The sequence below is a fragment of the Austrofundulus limnaeus genome, unplaced genomic scaffold (assembly GCF_001266775.1).
Source record: "Austrofundulus limnaeus strain Quisiro unplaced genomic scaffold, Austrofundulus_limnaeus-1.0 Scaffold1684, whole genome shotgun sequence".
NCBI lineage: Eukaryota > Metazoa > Chordata > Actinopteri > Cyprinodontiformes > Rivulidae > Austrofundulus > Austrofundulus limnaeus.
Window position 1 is genome coordinate 6,459 of NW_013954086.1, and position 20,800 is coordinate 27,258.

The 20,800-nt window shown below is 39.5% G+C and overlaps 1 protein-coding gene across 4 annotated transcripts in view; it reads left to right on the forward strand.

Moving 5' to 3' along the window:
• The window catches only part of mark1 (MAP/microtubule affinity-regulating kinase 1), a 28,391-nt gene that overhangs the window by 5,854 nt on the left and 1,737 nt on the right, over positions 1-20,800 (forward strand). The window contains exons 3-17 of one of the 4 annotated variants that reach the window (XM_014033267.1): positions 4,772-4,825; positions 13,479-13,527; positions 13,749-13,814; positions 13,968-14,038; positions 14,700-14,756; positions 14,860-15,096; positions 15,388-15,507; positions 15,614-15,713; positions 16,765-16,877; positions 16,952-17,144; positions 17,773-17,954; positions 19,201-19,295; positions 19,430-19,570; positions 19,652-19,903; positions 20,756-20,800. In XM_014033267.1, the coding sequence (XP_013888721.1) occupies positions 4,772-4,825; positions 13,479-13,527; positions 13,749-13,814; positions 13,968-14,038; positions 14,700-14,756; positions 14,860-15,096; positions 15,388-15,507; positions 15,614-15,713; positions 16,765-16,877; positions 16,952-17,144; positions 17,773-17,954; positions 19,201-19,295; positions 19,430-19,570; positions 19,652-19,903; positions 20,756-20,800 (1,775 nt within the window). The remainder of the gene's footprint in view (positions 1-4,771; positions 4,826-13,478; positions 13,528-13,748; positions 13,815-13,967; positions 14,039-14,699; positions 14,757-14,859; positions 15,097-15,387; positions 15,508-15,613; positions 15,714-16,764; positions 16,878-16,951; positions 17,145-17,772; positions 17,955-19,200; positions 19,296-19,429; positions 19,571-19,651; positions 19,904-20,755) is intronic. The other 3 variants (XM_014033268.1, XM_014033270.1, XM_014033271.1) reach the window with 3 other exon arrangements.

A 20,800-nucleotide genomic window follows, 5' to 3' on the forward strand; every position in this document is an offset into this window, starting at 1 on the left:
ACACACACACACACACACACACACACACACACAGTACACTGCTGAGCTGTCAGAGTGATAGACGCCCTGCTTTGGTGTGTTGGTAATTGAAGCTCCTGTTTCCAGGATCCGCAGCCCTGCTCTACCTCAGAGCACCTCTCGCGTCTATGTGTCTCAGCCATTTGCATCCTTTAATCCTCCGAGTTTCATAAAGTACCACGTCATGTCAGGGTATGAGAGCGCGAATGTTCTCTCAGGTCTAGCTGGTAACATTTTGATCCGTTTTGTGTCCTTTTAATGCTACTGTTAAACGAACAGATTGAGTATGCTGTACACAGAGCTGACAGAAAAGGTCAGGTACGGGTTTGTGTCTAAGAGGCTTTGCAGCCTCATCAGAATGCAAAGACATGGCCCAGAGTTTTAGAGAGAGACATAGAAGAGGTGGAAACAACATGAAAACTGATGCTATCTTACCTGCACAGATTTTCCCAGCAGCTTTTAAAAGTTTTAAGTTCTGAGGAAGAAAATCAGGTGAGATTTGTCCTGGTTGCTGAATCTCTTGTGTGTTAAAAGGTTTATCACAGGAAAGACTCACATACACACAAATGCTCATCTATTAATAAAAACTGTTTCTGTACAGTAAGCACTTACAGGCGGTAACCAGACAAGGTGCAGCATGCACAATAAGTGCAGACAAATCTGCAGCACAAAAGATTTCATAATGTCATTGTGTAGGGAAAAAATGTTGTTGAGGTAAATTAAGGTCTGTCTGATAGCAGAAATGCAATATAACCTTCATAACTGCTTTTATTAGCTCTGAACCATGTAAAATAAGAGTTTTTAAAACGTAACTCACTACAATACAACTGGTGTATTATATTTAAAGATGTGGCTTCTCCTAGACTGGGGATGGGCAATTCTGGTCCTCGAAGACCGCTATCCTGCATGTTGTACTTGTTTCTTCAACACACCTGATTTGAATAAATGGATGATTAACAACATGCACGGCTAGAACATTTACCGGTAATTCAGTCACTGAATCAGGTGAGTTAGGAGCAGAGAAACTAGTAAAACCTGCAGGATAGCACCCCTCAAGGATCAGGAATGCTCATCCCTGTGACTAGGGTTGGGCAATATTGGCAAAAAATTAATCACGATTAATTGTGGTATTTAGCCGATGACGATTAATTTGACGATTAATCCCCTGGAGTCCATGGACACCCTTATTTCATAGTCACATGACCAATTTAGTRGGAACGATTTGCTCTTCATAAAAATCTGTTCCAAACTGTGTCAAAATTACAGACTTCAGGCAATACATCAATTTTTAAATTGTGTTGATGGATAAATACGTTACAGAACTTTTTTTTAATGTTCGTCATATTTGAAGCTGAGAGGAGCAGCGAGCGGATTCTACCTGTTGGCATTAATCGTATTAATTGTCAAGTGCCAAAAATTAATTGATTAATGTTTTTCTGACGATTAATCACACACGATACGATTATGCACAACCCTACCTGTGACATTAATTACTGGTATTAGAAAGTATCTTTGGCATTTCCTTTAAATAATTGTTTATATTAGGAAACGTAAAAGGAAGTGACAAATCATTCATCCATTCAGAGGTGCCACCACATCCTGCACTCTGGAGTTCCACATTTCTGTGTGTTTTCTCACTGCTACATACTGTTGCAGTTAATCAGATAAAAACAAAACAAAAAAGCACTCTGATTTTAGCATCATTCTTAAACCCAATGACTTTTGTCAATGAACTCTGAACTGGACTCTGAAGGAAGATAAGAGCTGACCATTAGCTGCAACAAAACAGTTGTCCTATTGTCTAATCAGTCAATCGCTGAGTTCAAATTAGGTCAGAATGTGAAAAGAAAATCACACATTTCCTTTTTAAACAGTGAAATAACGCCTACTTGTGACTGAGTAGATTTTTTTGGCCTTTCTGTTTACCAAAAATACTTAATAAATTAATGGATTAATTAGTTGATCAGTGAATAAAAAGTGTTTATTACATTTTTTTGAAGGAATGTATTTCACCTGGTCAGAGCTGAGTCAGAGATTTAATCTAAGATCATTTGACAGAGTAATAACCATTTGTTCAAACCTTGTAAATGATGATTTGTACAATCTTATGTTAGACCTTGTGAGATCATGCGTTGGCACTCAAGAGTATATGTTGAGGAGGACTCTCAGGTACTACTAGGGTTGAGCAAAATCGTATTGTGTGCAATTAATTGTCAGTAAAACTCTTAACAATTCATATTTGCCACTTGCAATTACTGCCATTAGATGACATATCTTTTGTGTATGGCACTCACTATCAAACGTGCATGTGAGCCCAATGAACTTGTTTAATAACCTAAAACACCGAAATACACTTGAGTATGAAGAAAGCCAGAAAATGCAGAACAAGGCAACAACGTTGCAAGTGCAGTTGTAATCTTTTAATCTTCACATTAACCATTATTGCCTTAATGACACAATTAATTGTGATACATTTTTGTGTCAGTATTGCCCAACCGGTACTACCACATCAAAATTGTTATCAATATCTGTAAAGTGATCTGAGTTATGGCCTATTATTTGGGTTTTTTTCATCTGGTTCTAAGCCATCTAAACCCAAAAGTTACTTTCTGAAAGCTTCATTAAATTTCATTCATTGATTCATGAGATATTTTGCTAACAGGCAGTCAGTGCAGGATCCAACACTTAATGGCAAATTCTTACAGTGAGATGCATATACTGTAGATCTGTATGTTACTCTGAATAATTAACAATGATGCACATCTTCATTCTGTTGAATTATTCACCCTCGGATCTATTAGCAATCCCACACTCACTAACATGCTTACAAACCTTAAGATCCCTTTGTGTGATTGACTGGTTGAGATGAAGTTATAAACTCGTAATGTTGATCCTGGGGAAACCCTGTTCAAGACAAACAACCTGCATTTTCTCTGTCATGACTCAGCGTTTGCTCTCTGGTTTTCCCCCTCCTCAATGGGATGCTTGGAATAAGAGCCGGAGTCTGCAGACACTGAAGCATGCTTATTAGGCTCTCAGAAGGCCTGAGTCAAAGTCGTGCTGTCATAATAAATTATAATTATGGCTGCTGTGGAATCATTAATCTCCAAAGACAGTTTCTCCTTTTTAAAAGCGGAGCAAGAAAGCTAAGCTGTGCCACAATTAAACCTGTTAGTAATGGAAGACATTTTTGTGATCATTTGTTAGTTTTATCATCAACCTACCACATTGATATAAAAAAGGCATAAATCACTATAGGATGTTGATAAAGCTATAATGTTTTCTTGAGGGAAAAAAAAACCTCTTTGATAATTTCTTGTTTTGTAATTAGATGATTAAGAAAGTGATTCCTGAAGGATTTGTTTACAAGCGTTACTACATTATAAGTGATGTAAAAACACAATACTTTTTATTAAGCTGAGTGATATCTAATTTGTGTTTTTGAAAAAAAAATTCAGACAAAAAGTGTTTTTGCTTGCCTCATTCTTAAAATAAAAGCATTTTTTCATTCCTCGAAATCCTGCACAGGTTATACTTTCACTAATGTTTGCTTTTTAAATGATCTCATGTTTGTGCATTAAAAAAAGAACTGGATTATAAATCCTATCCGAAGCAGGACCGCTTCTTCTTCTTGTCCACTTGTCCGTCAGCTGACGTCTGGTGACGTTCGGGAGCAGTGATCATTCAGGGGCTTCTGTGTACCTCAGATAATGAATCTGAACCAAGAGGTTTGTCTTTCTGCTCTGATTGTTCCTGATAAAGTCTAGATCATTGTCAGACGTTAGCGACTGGTTTAGAGATTTTATTTTGACCGTTTCTTTGTTCTTCGTGTCACCAAAGCCTGTACAAAAAACTGATACTGTTCATATTACTTCACATTATTTTAACGTTTCCTTATAGAAAATGACTGCTTATTCGCAAAGATCTCTTTCTAGAGATTACATTTTTCAGTGTTATCAGCACAAAATGCAATAAAAACAGAATTTAATTAAGAAAAAACATAAACAGACATAAAACAAATTTCAGTTTCTCAGCTGGATGAGGAGCCTCTGGGGGCCTATAGAGTCCGTAAAGCTTTGCAGTGGTTTTAACCCTCCAACTAATAACCAGCCTGTGTGTTTGCTGAATTGTGGCTAAAGTAGTCTTTTAATTACCTGCGGTTAAACCGCTAAAACATTAGCATTCATAGCTATTCACCTGTTGTTAAGATTGTATCCAAAGATAACACGCAGTAATTGCTGTATTGTGCAAAGATAAGTTGTATGTACTTCCCATGCCTTTTATATGTAATTGCATCAGACTATAGAAGTCCTTTGTCAATCACTTATCAGCGTTAATGTGTGGTCTTACTGGTGACGCTGCAGTTTAGCTCGGCTTGTGGTTTTGTAAAAGCTGCTGAGTGTTTGGAAAGTGAGGAGAGCGTGTCTGTTCTGCGTGCACTTTGGGGTGATTATTGAAACGAACTGATCAGCCTGCTGCCAGCACTCGATCTCTGACCTGCACAGTCAGATGCACTGACCTGACTGCTGTACATGTACATTTTATCTACGCCACTCTGTCTGCCTCTTATTTACAATAAACCCAAGTACAAAATGCAAAAGAAACAAAGAAATAGAATAAAAATATTATGACACAAAAATGTTTACAGCTGAAACACAAATATAAATTTAGACTCAGTGTTGCCAACTTGACTATTTTTCTCTCCTTTTCTTTTTTCCCTTTTTTAATGTCTTATTGTCTTTTCTCTCTCTAGGTAGCGGTGAAGATTATAGACAAAACCCAGCTGAATCCGACCAGTCTACAGAAGGTGAGTTGGTGTTTATCACCACCTGGTAACACTTGGTTACAGTCCTCACGTCTTTCCCATTAGTCATTCTTGGGTTCCTGCTGCTCTGTTTTGCCCCTCTTTGAACTCAGGATGTGCTGTTTAACATAATGTAATCAGATATAGTCAGGATAGACCACAAGCCTTGTTTATACCCTCTCTTTTCCTTCTTTCCTCATAACTGTGTTGTTTTTGTGGTAAAGAAGAAGTAAAATTACACATTCCAGCCGGGTTGTCACTTGCCCTTGTCTAGTAGCATTAGAATAGAGTTTGAACAGAATACTGAGGGTTTTATTTTCAGCCTAAATGCACTCACATAGATTTATATTATATAATCCTTATGTTGGATTTGACTATGTAGATGGAAAACATTTGCTACTCGAGTACGAGCCAGCATCACCTACTGTGCGTCTAAAAATAGATCACGTGTGTGAGTATCTGAGGAATTCTTCTCATGGTCGTGGCGTTATCAAAGCATGGCTACTTGCTTCTTTTTATCTTTCAGTGTTTAGTAAAAAATGAACAGATTTCTTCTGGGTTTATAACTGCAGCCTCTAAGCCTAAATGAACGGGAAAATAATACTCCTTCACGCATTTTAATGATCAAAACTTCACATTTAGTGTCTTCAAATGATCCACTTTGCATTGGTCTGAACCTAATGAAGCAGAATGATATAGTAAAAGACTAATATGAAATTTGAATCTTGGCTGTACTTGAAGATTTATAAAGCAATCCAGTTTTTAACCGGATGGGACGTCTCCAGCACTATTTAGTTCTTGGCGTTGTTCTGCGTGAATAATACACATATAATTGTCTTGGATTTTAATATGATCTGACTGCAGATTTGTAGCCAATCAGTACGCTGTAAGAACTCTTCAGTTTCATCTAATTTGACAGAAAAATTTCTCTGTGGGAGCTTTTTTTTTCTTAAATTGCCCATTGTGCGGTGACAAACATTTTATGTGTGTGTGCGCAGCTCAAAAAAGTGATTTTTGACTGAATCATTCTGGGCCTCGTCGAGGTCGTGAGTGTTTTTTTTTCTCTCCCTCTCTCTCTTTCACGATCTCTGGGCGGTGTCGCCTGCCACCTGGTGATGATCGTAGCAGGGCAGATATATCATGTGAGGCTGAGTACCAATCAGGAAGTCTGTAATCAATTATTCAACATGCCTTTAATATGTCAGCTGCAGTGGACCCAGTAGGGTCAATATGGAGAAGCCTTATAGCTTTTTATAGGAGGTGAGCTGTTATCGATGTGATAGCATGAAGGCTTTTTGGTGCAGATGCGTTACAGTGGTTTCATATTTGTGTATTTTCATGCGGGTTAGACACTTGTTTCTACGTCTATGTGTTGATTTCTATTTTTGTGTCCTCTGCTCCCTGCTATAGATTACTGTTATAGTATACAGATGTGCCATCTGCAATGCAGAAGCTTGTCTTGTAATGCAGCAGTCGTCTCCTAGATTGAATCGATTGTCTCCCTGACTCGGCGTGCCCTGTGCTGCCTTTGTGAAAGCTTTCCTGTGGCTGCATTAAAGAGCAATTTTTGCTTAAGTTGCTTTTTAGACTTCTGTGTATGGCTGCACAATATATCGCAAATTGATCATCATCGCGATAACAGCCCGTGCAATATGCGTATCGCAAAAAAACTGCATAAACTGCAATAAATGGTTGGCTCAAATGTTTGCATTTATGTGTTTTGTCAGCATCAATCTAATAAATTAAATGGACCTGAGATACCACATCAAATCATAACCACAGTGGAGAAAATGCAGGACAGCTGCTTTTTCAGCTGGATTTAGGTTTGTTAAATTTTATTTTAAATTTTTTAATTTTTTTAATGTTTTTATTTATTTTTAAACAATTGATAAAAAGGTGGCGTTTTTCAGCATTTAGAGCAGCAGAAAATGTTTTATGGGGGCGATATTTTAAAGTCATTAAGAAATGTGCATTCATTGTTGAAAGATATCAACTCCGCATACTTAAATATTTCTTCATTTATTGCAAGTCATGTCCTCATCACAATAATAAGCACGGTTACCTCACATCACAGGTTTTCCTGATATTATGCAGTCTTACTTTTTATGTATCTAAATAATGTCAGCAGACAAATATCACAGAAACACAGGCAATCGCTTAGCTCCTTTGCTGTATTTTTAGGGCCTGTAGTGCTGCTTCTTTTCAAGTTTTCTTCACGTAAAGGCCTCCAGCTTAAAACTGAACAGATGCAGTATTRATGCAGAAAAGAGACTGACTCCAGAAGACAAGAATTACAAGTTATTTTATCTTYTTCTGTCTTGAAAATGTAGACTGAACTTGACTTCAGGCTGTTTGGGCTCGCTCTGCTCAGTCTGTTCTTACTCTGACCTTTACATCGAAAAAAAACTGATGAAAGGATGTAAATTTTAAAAGTCTGTACACAACGTCCTCCTCACCCCCTCCACCTTCAATTATTGACGTTGTGGACCTTGTAGCGTCATAGAAAAAACGTCAATCTTTATAGCTGAAAAAACTATTTTGGTATTCATCCACAAACAGGAGCCACAGTTATTGAATAAGCRACTTCAGCTGCTGTTCTTCAGTCTTCTATACCTCACACACCATGTCCTGCATGTCTTAGTCGTTTCCCTACTCCTCGGCGTGCCTTCAAATTCTGCAGAAACCTCTTAATCACTCATTAATTCAAACCAAGTGTTTCAAAGTGGAGAAAAATCCCAAATTTTAGATGTTTTTCTTTTTCCAGAATTGTTTTTCTTTCATCTTTTGGCTCTTGTTTAGCTGAAAAAAGAAACTTGGTTGCAAAGTTCTTTGTTGATAAAGTAACATCATTTGTTTCTAAAATTATGTTTATGAATGTTTTTTTGTACTTAAAGACCCACAACAATCTTTACATTAAAATCCAAGGTTGTTTAGTGGTTAGGGCTTAATATTTTACTTATTAAAAAAATATGCATTGCTAAAGTATTTATGCTCATAAACTGTCGCTACTTATACAACCATAAATCACCTTAAATAGTTTTWTTTCATGTACACTTGAATTAGAAACATTTTAATATAAATACGATGATAAATATGAATATGCTCAGTAATTTTTCCCTGGTTCCAGTCCACATCACAAACTACTGAAGCTGAAAACTGGGTTTATTGTCRTTGCACACCCTCTGCGTGATGAGTTGAGGTTAACCGATGCACTAGAAAAATAACTTATCCAAGCATTTTGCATCTTCTTCGTGCTCTGACTTTGGGTTGACGATGAGACATTTTGTGTTCGTGGTAAATCTGGCAAAGAAGTGCAGCTTTTTCTTTGTGTTTGTGTGGGTGAGCAGTGTCTGAATTGGCTGCATCACTCCTCCGCTCACCGTTAACGGTTACTCTTTCATGTTAGCCTGTCAAAATGCCACTGATCCCTCTTTCTGTGGTCTCAAAAGAGCGTGGCTGTAGGCTCACCATCTGGCACTGCAGGCACATTCAGCAGACCTTACATGCACATACACACACGCAGATAAAGCTTCATGACACACTGAGGCATTTTCAGTAGATTGTTCACAGTTTGAGCTGTAGAAAGTCCGTTTGGCAACTTGTCACACAAACATACATTTCCTCTCTATTATTATTTTTTTTATTTTAATAAAAGATACACGAGCTGAGAATGAACCTCTTGTCTGATCCTTTRTGGCTGGCTGGCTCTGTTCTGGCTCTGTGGTGGTTTGAGTCAAACAGGAAATGAGATCAGCTGAGCTTCCAAAGCGCCTCCTTACATCCACCACAGGAAGTGCATCACATGTCATCTGTGGTCAGGGATGTTGACGTTGTCATGGTTTTAAGGCATTTCAGTGCTAAAATAGGCCTTTCAGTTAATCCCCTCTTCCACTAAACAAACACTGCACTCATCCCACCACCCGCTGCACTGTCACCGCCTCCTAATCGGTAAATAAGTCACTTCTTGCTTCAACAATGTCTTTGAAGAGCAACAGAAACACCTTTTTTTTTAAATCTAACCAATCTTATAGTGTCATTTATGTGGTATGTTGCAAAAACTTTTTCTGTTTAATACAGTGCAGGAATTCTTTATTTTCTGCCTGCTGCAAAAATTCCACCATGGGTCAACCTCTCATAATGGCTATTGTTTACGTCTGTCCTTCGCCTGCTGCTCTGCATTAGCCAATGAAATGCTGCAGAGGCCATGGGTTAGAAGAGCTTTGGTCCWGTTCAGATGAGTGGAATATGATTAGGCAGACAGCACTGATTGTCTGGTGTGAATCAAAGTACAAATCAAATGTTGGAGCTGCTRAGATATGCAGGGACTTATGTCTGATGTTGTCTGATGTATGGACTTTTTCCTGCTTACAGAAAGAGATGGACACGTTTTTYTATTTTTATTTTTTGCTGCATATGGGGATTTAAAGCACCGTTTTTACTCAATAAAACATGCACCCAATAAGGATCTTGTAGGCTACTAATCCTATCAATAATCTCCATGTTGAATGAGCAGCTGTGTTGATGTGACTGAAATAGTGCAGCCAGTTCCTGTAAGTGTCCCTTGTCAGATATCCTCTGTTCTGCTCCTTCTGCATGTGGACCGTGCTGTAATTAAGGCTAGTTTGGGTGGCTGGATGCCTCTGGGAGACTAGAAGTAGGTCATTGGCACAGACTATCGGGATTCAGCCACATTAGAAACCGTGGGTCCTCGTGTGTGATGCATGGTTTGTTTTTGCACTAGTCTTGTTATCATTTTCTTCAGTAAATGTCTCCGTTTATCAGCAGAAAAGATCCCTAATTCCGTCTTGTCTGAATGGGTTTTTTATTTTTTGCCTCAACGGAGGTTTGCTTGAGATACAACTGACTCAACATGTTCACAGCACATCTTTAAAACTGATTTATGCCATGCTGTGGCTGCCTTTGTGTCTGCAGATATTATTGATACTCATAACAGACTGGATCAAAGATCTCAAACTCATTATCTCCTGTCGGCCTCCATGGTGGCTACATCCCTATTGAGTGTGTATTGACAGGCTCTGTGTTTGTTGTCGTTTTCCACTGCCTGGCTCAGATTTGTTCTAGTTTTTGTTTCCAAGTGGCTGCACACGTGCTTCCCGTGTGGTGACGTAAACAAGACAAAGTGAGCGAGACAAAGAGGCGATAAGAGGTCAAGATAGAACACTGATTCTAGGGCTGTGTATTGGCAAGAATTTGGCGAAACGATACATATCATAACAGAGGGGTCACGATACGATATATCCCAATATATTGCGATACTGTAAGCAAGGCAATATATTGCGATATATTGTGATTTTTTTTGTCCAAAAATTCTATTAAATAAAAACCTCTTACTGAAAAAAAAAGAAAAGCTAATGTTTACTTACAATGCTAATGCTACCCTTACTCTCTAGCGCTCAAGAGGTAGAGGAGCCAAATGGCTGGCWCACTGCTGCCAACTAGTGGTCAGAGGCTGAACTACAACATAAAAATGAATGGTTGGCAAGAAGGTTGACATTTTAAACCTTAATAAAAAATCGATACAGGGCTTTAGAATATCGATACAGTATCGGGAAATGAAATATCGCGATATTTCAGTGTATTGATATTTTCTTACACCACTAACTGATTCAAGTCCATCATCTGTAAAAGTTAAAAAATAAAGTCTGTTTTGTTTGATGCATGGCGTATCACAGAAGGTGCAAAAATAGATGCAAATTTGATGCTGTGACTTACGTGTTTGTCTTGCACTGCAGGACATCTTCTGGTTATTGTGTCAGTGTGTTTCCACTCTAATTGACTCTGTTACCATGGGGGAACCTCTGAGGCCTGTGCAGCAGCTGATGAATATGAAGCAGGGTTTACCACACAGGAGACTCTTGTTATTCTGAGCCATTCAGGAGCTAAAAGATTTATGTAGGCAAAAAAAAGGTCCAGTAACAAAACCTATGTCCTCTTGACACACACTTCTTTCAAAGGTTAAATAAGAAAATAGGCACTTCACGAATACCAAGTTTAAATGTGAAGTTTATTTTTGTAAATCTTTACAAAAACATACCTGCTATGCTAAACGTCATCTATACATGAAGAACATTTTATGTTGTAATTACAGTAAAACTACTAGASAGAATTTAGATCTTTTACTCCAGCTATTTTTTTTAAATATGACATGTTTACATATTTTATGGCAGATCTGTGTTTTTATCTGAGCTGCATAACCAAAACCTCCATTACTGTTGTCCTGTTATGATCACCATTTCTAGGTTGTGACTCAGTTGTTTTACTCAAGGCTCTTGACCTTTACAATTTAACACATTTAAAAAACATTTGTTGACAACAGACCACCACAGCATTGYCATTGATCTAATTTATGTTTAAAGTGCAAATAAAGCTGCACATTTCTGTGTTTAAGATTTATATGATGATATTTTACATCTTTTTTTAACATAGATGATGGATAATTTTGCTAGTATATTTTGGAGCCAGAAACAATGGTAGCCACAAAGCTAATTTGGTGTTTATAAAAGATTGTATGCATCAAACTGCTCTCTCTCTCTCACGTGGTCATGTTTTGAGCAGCCATGTTTTCTGTGCACGGCTTGCAGAACTGCATTCTAGGCTGTGCACATTATTTTGCTGCCATGCTAGTTGCTAACATTCACAGCCCAAAAAGATGCTTTGTTAATCAAGAAGAGTRCTCATTTCTGCAGTGCTGGGCTTGTTTGTGTATAAACGCACCGAGCAACCTCTATTTCATATGTGTGAATATTCAAAGTGGARCAGTGTCTGCTTCATGAGAGAATCAATGTGGGAAAAAAGGGGCTTTTGTTTGAGTTTCTGCTGAATAGCCTCAGGGYTGACGTCATGCAAATGTGTTTCACGGTGATGTCAAAAATTCACTTTTACAAATGAGGTATTTCAAGCAGTTCAAGAGTAATTGTTGAGGATTATTGCTGAGTTCAGTGATACTTTGCTTTTTTTATATGCAGACCATTATTTGCRTACAAAGCTGTGGACAATGGGAAACATAAAATTACCTAAAAAGCACAAGATGSCTTCTTGAAGCCAGATAAAAAATTAAGCTCAACACTTTGAGAGAGGTTAGTTGTGTTAAAAACAAAACAAAAGGTGAATTAAAAATATTGATGTCAGTTAGAAAAGGTAATTGGCAACTATTTATCTGTTAACTAAACATTGTAATGTAGTTTCTTATTAAAAGATCACTTTATTCAAAATGTTTAAAACAGAACTACCTTATGTATTCAAGTATAATACGTAAAATTAAATCCAAAAAATCATCCATAAAGTTGGGGGATAGTACTATACTCAGATAAATATTTTTACTGATACAGTACAAATTCTACTTGTTATAAAGAAAGTTTCTTTCAGCTGCTCCTTTCTTCAGGGGTCGCCACAGCAAGTGAACTTTGTACAAAAGATTTTGCRGTTRCTTTGTGCCAGATGCCCCTCTTGACACAACTTGGACTTGAATCTGCAGCCTCAGGATTACAAAACTGCAAACTTAATATTGTAATCAATATAAAAACTTCTAAACTCTACGCAATTCTTTGTGATAAGTTGCTTGTTTTAGTAAGGTAAAAGATTAATTAAAAAGGGAATCTGAGTAAGCAAGYAGAGACAGAGATCAGAGGAAAGATTACTGAGACAGAGTACCTGTATGAACCAGACTGTAGCTGAGAGTTGGGCCTGCTCACACTGGAATAAAAGCTGTTTGATGACCTACAAAACACACACTATCCAGGGGCTTACGTAAAACTCTGAAGGACAAAAGAAAGTTGGATGGTATGCACACATTTGTCTATAGTTTCAAACATGGTTAGTTACAGAAAAAATATCAGCTAAAAGCATCACTGAATCAGAACTTCTTCTTCTTCTTTTTTTTACACAAAGTCAGCAAGGAGTAAAATCTGCATCCCGTCTCTGGTGGCTGTACTGAAGGTGCAAAATCCCCGTTAAGTCAGTGGTGAAATATGACACTCAAACGTGGCCTTGACTGGGAAATCAGCAGAACGTAAATGATTCAACAGCACCTCTATGTGGCCGCACGAGCTCGGCTGACACAGACAGACCCGCTACGACCGAGGAGACGCAGTTTAGGAGTGCCGCTCTGGAAATTTTCTTGTCTGACTGCACTCAGCTGTTACACATGYTGATCTGAGGAAATGGACTGGAAGATGTTTTGACTACAAGAGGGGTTCTCCTCAGACAGCATGTAAAAACTTGAACCAGAAGTTTTTATAAGAAGCTGAAACTCCAGGACTGCGGACCGTCTGCAGCTCTGCAGTGAGTGATGCTGTCGGCRTGGTCAATAATGCGGCTTCTTGCCTCCCTGCAGCTCGGGGTTATAAATCTGGACCATATCTGTACGAAGCAGGGTTCAGTCCAGCATTGTCGCTGCATCTGACATAAATGCTGTTTAATACTCTCATGATCCTCAGGCTTTCATTATGTTGAATTCATGTTCAGATTTACACACGTAGAACTTTGAGTTCACTTCATTTATTATCAAAATCAAGTGCATAATAACATTTTCATCAAGGTTTTCAAGCAGTTCATTCAAAGCAGGAGYTAGCAGTCATTGCTTGTTATGTCCTTTCTTTATGGTTTTGAGTGAATTAAATGTTCTCTGTCTCCACAGCTTTTGAGGGAAGTTAGAATAATGAAGATTCTGAATCATCCTAATATAGGTAAGTTGAAACCTCATTAACAACAACGTATAACAAACTAAATCACTGCACCTCACTGATGAATTCTACAGAATTAATTAACAATTGCAACTCTGTTTTTGTGTAGTGATGCAGAAATTTTCTAGATTGCATTTTCAATGACATAACATGTTGCTTGATGTCCAAGTCTTCACTTGATATATGTTTTATAAATTTTTTCTCATTCGTAATTTCTCTTGCAGTTAAACTGTTTGAGGTAATTCAAACAGAAAAGACACTTTATTTAGTGATGGAGTATGCAAGCGGCGGTAAGTACCCACCCTGATCATTATTATCGGTTTACTGGTTCAGTGTGCATGTTTTCTGTTCCTGCAAGTTTAAACGGCCTCAAATGTAAAATGAATAATCCCTATTCAAATCTGTCATATAAAACTCTAAATTGTGCTCTTTTTTTTTCACAGGAGAGGTATTCGACTATCTAGTGGCTCATGGCCGAATGAAAGAAAAGGAGGCCAGGGCCAAGTTCAGACAGGTGAGTCATCAGGGTTGCAGCACCTCAGTCCTCAYATCGTCTGGTTTCWGAWAGGAGACCGCRTTCACCAAGATCTAGTTTTGTCACCGACTACAGAGGGAGGGTGGAGGGCAAAGGGTTTGTGATATTTTAAATGCTGCTCTGACGCCTAGTGGCCAAGTATATGCACATGTATATACAGCAAATGCACACACACATCTAAAGTAAATTATGAGTAGTTGTCGTCGTAGCATCTGTCAAACCAAAGTTTACTCTGAAAACAATTCTTCTTCGCTGTAATATTAGATCTTTAAAAACGATTTGTTTTAGGTAATAAATCTCTTTGTTGAACAGCTCAAAGCTCTACGTCCAGCCAAGTTAGTGTACTCGTGTGYATGAGTGCATGAAAGTGGGTGGCTTTGTCTCGGAACAGTACATTTTCTGTTTCATCCCTGTTGTTGCCATTCTAGCATTTGTCAGTGATTTTTCACTGTCATAGCAGCTTCTGACTGCGTCACAGGAAAATGTGACTCATAGGCCCTGAATCCATAACTCAAAAACCTGTTCTGGCATCTTCTTGGCATTTTGTTTCACTGTTGAGAACTTCTGCTGCAAAAAAGGGGATTTTTCTGTAGGTATCGAATGTGCCTGTAGTCATCAGCGATGTGTGGTTGTATTTCAGATTGTGTCTGCAGTGCAGTATTGTCATCARCGGAGGATAGTACACAGAGATTTAAAGGTGAGAGTTTAAATCTTCTCTGATCTGATTTCTCACAACTGATACTTTTTCTCGGCCGTCTTTAAAAACCTTGCATATGTTGCTCTGCTGCGTCTTCCCCCAGGCTGAGAACTTATTGCTAGATGCGGATATGAACATTAAGATTGCAGACTTTGGCTTCAGCAATGAGTTCACTGTGGGYAGTAAGCTGGACACTTTCTGTGGCTCCCCGCCATACGCTGCTCCTGAGCTTTTTCAAGGAAAGAAGTACGATGGTCCTGAAGTGGACGTCTGGAGTCTTGGAGTTATCCTCTACACACTGGTCAGCGGATCACTGCCCTTCGATGGACAGAATCTAAAGGTAAGTTCTGGGTTTTAGCTCACTTCTGCTCTAATAATGGAAAACTGTTTTTAAGATTTAACTGTGTGTTTATAGCAGGGTGAGTGATCTGACTGTTGTTGCATCAGTCAATGTTTTTAAATCAGAAATTGATTGTTTGACCACATGACATGTCAAAGGGGTTACTTGGGTCGGTGAACTCTCCCTCAATTCGACTGAGACCTAAATGGGAACCAATGTGAACAATTCATCWTTTTTATATGATTTTTGATGCTATTTTCTCATCTCAAATTTTGTTTGGCTGCTGTGCAGGAGCTTAGGGAGCGAGTGCTGCGAGGAAAATACCGTATTCCTTTCTACATGTCCACAGACTGTGAAAACCTGCTGAAGAAGCTTCTCGTTCTCAACCCCGTCAAACGGGGCAGTTTGGAGGTATTTAGAACAGGATACGTTATTTATCTGTGAAACAAAAAAAAAGGGCAGCAAGTAAAATCACAATTGAATTTATAGATTTTAACTTTCTGCTTTTTGTTGTTAGCAAATCATGAAGGACCACTGGATGAATGTGGGTCACGACGACGAGGAGCTCAAACCTTATGCTGAGCCTGAGCCTGACTTTAATGATTCATCCAGAATAGGTGGGTCTCAGTGTGTTCATTAGTGTGAAGAAAATAATATTGAATGAGAGAAACGACATTTTCTGCAAATCATGGTGTGAATGAGTGACGAAGGGCTTGGCTGAAATCTACTTAGTAGTTGTAAAAGCTAAAAGAAGCAAACAATAACTAAAAGCCTAAAGTACAAAAAAAGGCTAGTAATAGCAAAAAGTAGGAAAACGCTAGCTAAAAGTAGCAAAAACACTAGTTTTAAAGCAAAAAGTGAGAAAATGCTAGCTAAAAGCTTCATGTAGGAATAAGTCAGTAATGGCAAAAGGTAGGAAAACACTAGCTTGAAACCAAAAATAGCAAACTGCTAGTAATAGATAAACATAAGAAAAGGCTAGGTAAAAACTATAATAGCAAAAAGGAGGAAAATGTTAGCTAAAAGTAGCAAAAGCAGCAAAAGCGCTATCTTAAAGCCAAAAGTAGCAAGATGCTAGTAATAGATAATCATAAGAAAAAGCAAGGTAAAAGCGGAAAATGAAAGCTTTATGTAGGGATAAGTTAGTAATAGCAAAAGGTAGGATAATACTAGCTTAAAGTCAAAAGTATCGAAATGCTTAATAGATGAACATAAGACAAGGCTAGATAAAAGCTAAATGTAGCAAAAGGCTAGCTAAAATCAAAGTAGCAGAATGCTAGTAATAGATGAGCATAAGAAAAGGCTAGATAAAAGCTAAATGTAGCAAAAGGTGAGCTTCCCAAAAAGTAGCAAAAGGCTAGCTAAAAGGAGCAAAATGATAATAAATACCTTTTAAGTTGCATAAGATCAAAAATGGAACAACTATGCAAAAGCCGAATTTGAGGAAAAAGGTGTTTTTGAAGGATTGAGGAAATCTCTTTTTATAACAGGGTTCCTCCAGATCCTTAAAAAGTCTTAAAAGTCATTGAATTCATCAATCCAAAAAAAAAGGCCTTAATTAGCCCTAAAATGTCTTAAATCAATCTTTCTGAAGTCTTAGCATTCACACAATGGTTTCTGCTGTTAAAAATCACATTCTTGATTCAAACATGTTTCGTTCTTTATCAGAGCTCATGGTGACGATGGGTTTCCCTAAAGACGAGATCACTGAGTCTCTACAAAACCAAAAGTACGATGAGGTCATGGCCACCTACCTGCTGCTAGGCCGAAAAGCTCCGGAGGTGAGTTTACTTCAACTCCTCGACGTCACCGCCGCTTCGTGTCATCTGACCACACCCTGTTATTTGTGCTGCAGTTTGAGGGCAGCGAGCCTCTGACTAACAGCGTCCTGGGCCAGAGACAGAGACCGACCAGCGACATCAACAACAGCTCCAGCATTTCTCCCGCCCACCCCAAGGTCACGCGCAGCATCTCGGCCAATCAGAAGCAGCGTCGCTACAGTGATCATGGTGGGGATGATGAGGGTGGTGGTGTCGTAGAGAAGCCAAGTAAAGTAATCTTGTATTTCCCAGCTCTGAGAGTGCTGCGGACTGCGTGTTGTGTAGGGGGAAGTTACCTTCAGTCACTGAAAACTTCAGGATCAATAACCGCTTCAAACATGATGTGTACCTCTAAGGAAAATAAAGAAAATTCAGTTCATAACATATTTTAATGTTGACATAAGAACACACACAAAAAAAAGAAAAGAAAATCAAACGTCAAATTCAAGCTAGCTTATTTTAATAAATGCACTCATCAGTGACTTGGCCTGCATACTGCCTGGCTGTGTGGCAGCTTCCTCCTATGTCATGTGGAGCCATTGTTTGTGGCGCCATCTTGTGGCTCCCTTTGGAACAGCACCTCAAAGCATGAGGAGGGAGAACAGCTCTGCTTCGAACATGCTCACCTTGGCTTCTGTAGATGCACATGATATGAAGCAAAGTGTCATTGTTGTGTATGATGCCTGACAGACTTGATCCTGTGTAAATTTTGGCTTTGAGTGGCTTGGCTTAACGCTACTGGAACCAAGACTTTTGTCCTTGTCTGCTTTGTTTCCTAAATATTAGACACGGAATGGCCTTTCTGAACAGTTACAAATGTAAAATCTGACCTTTTATATTTGTGTCTCCTCCTCAGTGGGTCCATCTGTGCCACCAGCAGTATCATATTCGAAGCGTGGTCAGGCCTTGAGTGTGGAAAGTGACCACAGGGAGGAGTGGGACGGAGCTCGTCGGCTGGAGCTCAGCACTTCAAAAGGAGACGTTCCTGCTTCACCGCTGGGGGTGCAGGAGAGGAAGAAAGCCACGAGTGCTGTGGGGGTAAGGACGTGGACACACAAGCCCCTTCTCCATGAGCGTGCCTGTATGCGGTTCTCCTCGATTCAGCCTTGGCCAAGTGTGTCTCCTTTTACGCTTTCAGAACCACCTCGGCAGTGGTTCCAAGCGGGTGCAACCAGGTATTGCACACTTAAGATTTTGACGTCAGCAGACTTCTGCCTGTGGATTGGCTGAGCCAAAATCAGAACTTTCAAACTCCTCGTGCAAACTTTTTCTGGAGAGCAGTGCAGGCTGCAGGAGAAGAGCGCATACTGCTTGAGCTGGACGGCGAGGCCTAAAATTAACATTTTTTTAAACCACAACAGCATGCAGCCATGGAGACACACACCTTCACCTGAGCAGAATCAAACAGACCAGAGCCGAACAGAGCGAGACTTGAGAATGGAGAGGGGGCTATAAAATCAAATAGTCTCTTTTTTTTTACATATTTGTCACGTTGATTTAAAAAAGAGTTGGCCAGAGTATTTTGAAGTATAACTTCCAGTTTGAAGAGAATTGTTAATTTAGCTTCAGTTAAACTTTTAAGTGTCGTAGCATCCGATGATGTCATCGGTACAAGCAGATCCATATTGAAAGCAGGGGTGGGGATCTGAGTCACATGACTTGAACTCGAGTCAGACTTGAAAAAATTTTCAGAGACTTGTGACTTGACTGGGATTTTTACACCAATGACTTGGGACTTAATTTGGACTTAAACCTGTTTACCTGAAAAAACATTATATTTTACCAAAAATCTAAAGTTTAATACACATTTTTTATAAAGTGGGACCCCCTTAATTAATTTCACTCATTCTGTATTAACAAAGGCAGTTTTTATTTGTGTGTGAGCTGCAGCACAACAACTCAAATTAACCAGATTTAAAATAATGGAAAATTATAGTTTAAAGGAAGACTATTTTTGCAGCCAAGTTTATTTGACCTGTGCAATATAGAGGTGCAATTTTAAAATGCACGTTTCATCACAATTTGATTTGAATACAAAAAAGAGCACGTTATCTTATTTACATTTAACATAATACTGCAACAAGAGACTGAAATGGACTTGAAAGTCCAAGTTTCAGTCTTGAGACTTGAGGTTAAAGACTTGAGACAAAACAATGACTCGATCCCACTTCTATTGAAAAGAATCCCAAAATATGTTAATATTTGTCAGTTATTTAGTCATTTTATTTGCTTGTTTTTTCTTTACACTGAAACTTTCTGGTTTGGGTGTTTTTGTCTCCAAAAGCAGACCAACGGTTCGATGACTCGCAGAAATACGTATGTGTGTGAACGATCCTCCACAGATCGTTACTCAGCTATTCCCAATGGCAAAGACAGCAGGTAAAGATGCATTTATCTACAAATATAAATGGAGCTTTTGATTGTTTGTTTTTCCTGACTTTCTCTGGATTCAGTTTTAAGTCTACAAAGGACAAATAAACCTTTGGTGGTGATCGTCTGTGTTTGTTCCTCAGTTTAACGGAGGTGTCAGGAAGCACACCGTCCACCGCACTGAGTTCTACACGACCTCGCCACACCAAGTCCATGTCCTCGTCGGGGCATCCTTCAAAGAGCATGCTGCCCCCCATTGATGACAACACGGAGCTTAAATCCAGGTGGGTGACCGGTCAACATCTGCATCAGGATTTATAAGTTCCTGTTCTGATTGTCTTCTTTGATATCTGGCTACATTGCAGCTCCTCGCCGCGCGATCCCTCCACCTCTCCCTCTGTACACAGTATTAGCACCCCTGAGAAGAACCGGTTCCCCCGGGGCACCACCAGTCGCAGCACCTTTCACGGAGCTCAGCTCAGAGACCGCCGCAGTGCTACGTACAACGGCCCCCCGGCCTCGCCCACGTTGTCCCACGATACGGGGGCTCTCGCGCAGCAACGCAGGGGCACCTCCACGGGAATCATCAGCAAGATCACCTCGAAGTTTGTCCGCAGGTCCGTGAAAACAAAACAGATTCTTTGTTTGTAGCTGATAGAGTTTTACTTTAGATAGTTTTGGCTCAAAATCTCAGGAATGACTATCCACACTGGGTCACTTCCTGCTGACTTTCTGTCAGCACAGCAAAGAAAGGACAGACTCTCTTCATGCAGTCAGCTCCTACTGTCACCTTCAAGCCGCCCCTCCTGCTTGAGGCTTACAGCTTTCTCTTCTTTTCCTCCCGCCTATAGAACTCTGTCTTTCAGGTCAACCCGGAGGTAGGAGAACTTAACGCTTGCTGCTCATGTTCCTCGCTCCCGTCCAAAATAATATACATAAGAAAAGAAACTTCTCTTTGCCCTGTTTGTTTATAACTCCTTTATGTACTTGCCCATCACCACACCACACCTCTGTTATGCCGTGTCTCTCCTTCCCCTTGTCTTGACCGCCTTTATGACTAACATTCTTGGCTCACCAGCTTTGCCTCTAAGCCACCGGATGTCTGTTTCTGTAGCTGAGAGCTGTCCTCTCCTTACTCTCCTCCATCTTTACGCTGAGCTTAAGAGAAGCCAAATTACAGGAGCAGAAATGTAGGTTCTAGAACCACTCTTAACACACCAGTGGGGATTAAGGAAAGGTATGGTACACTGGGATGATGACACACGTGAGCTCTAAAAGTCAGAAGGTCACCTGATTGTGTGCTGAGCCCTCACACCCAGGAGTGTGGATTCTTTCCTGGCATGATGCCTGACCTCCCCGTCTGTGCTCGGTGACGATTGGACTGGTTTTGGTAGAAGGTGAATGGGGGCGAAAGGGTGGTGCTGTTATCAGCTCACGAGTATAAAAAGTCTTTATTGGGTTTGTTTCAGGGTGCCTAGTGAGGGAGAAGCCAGTGCCAGGACAGAAACACCAAG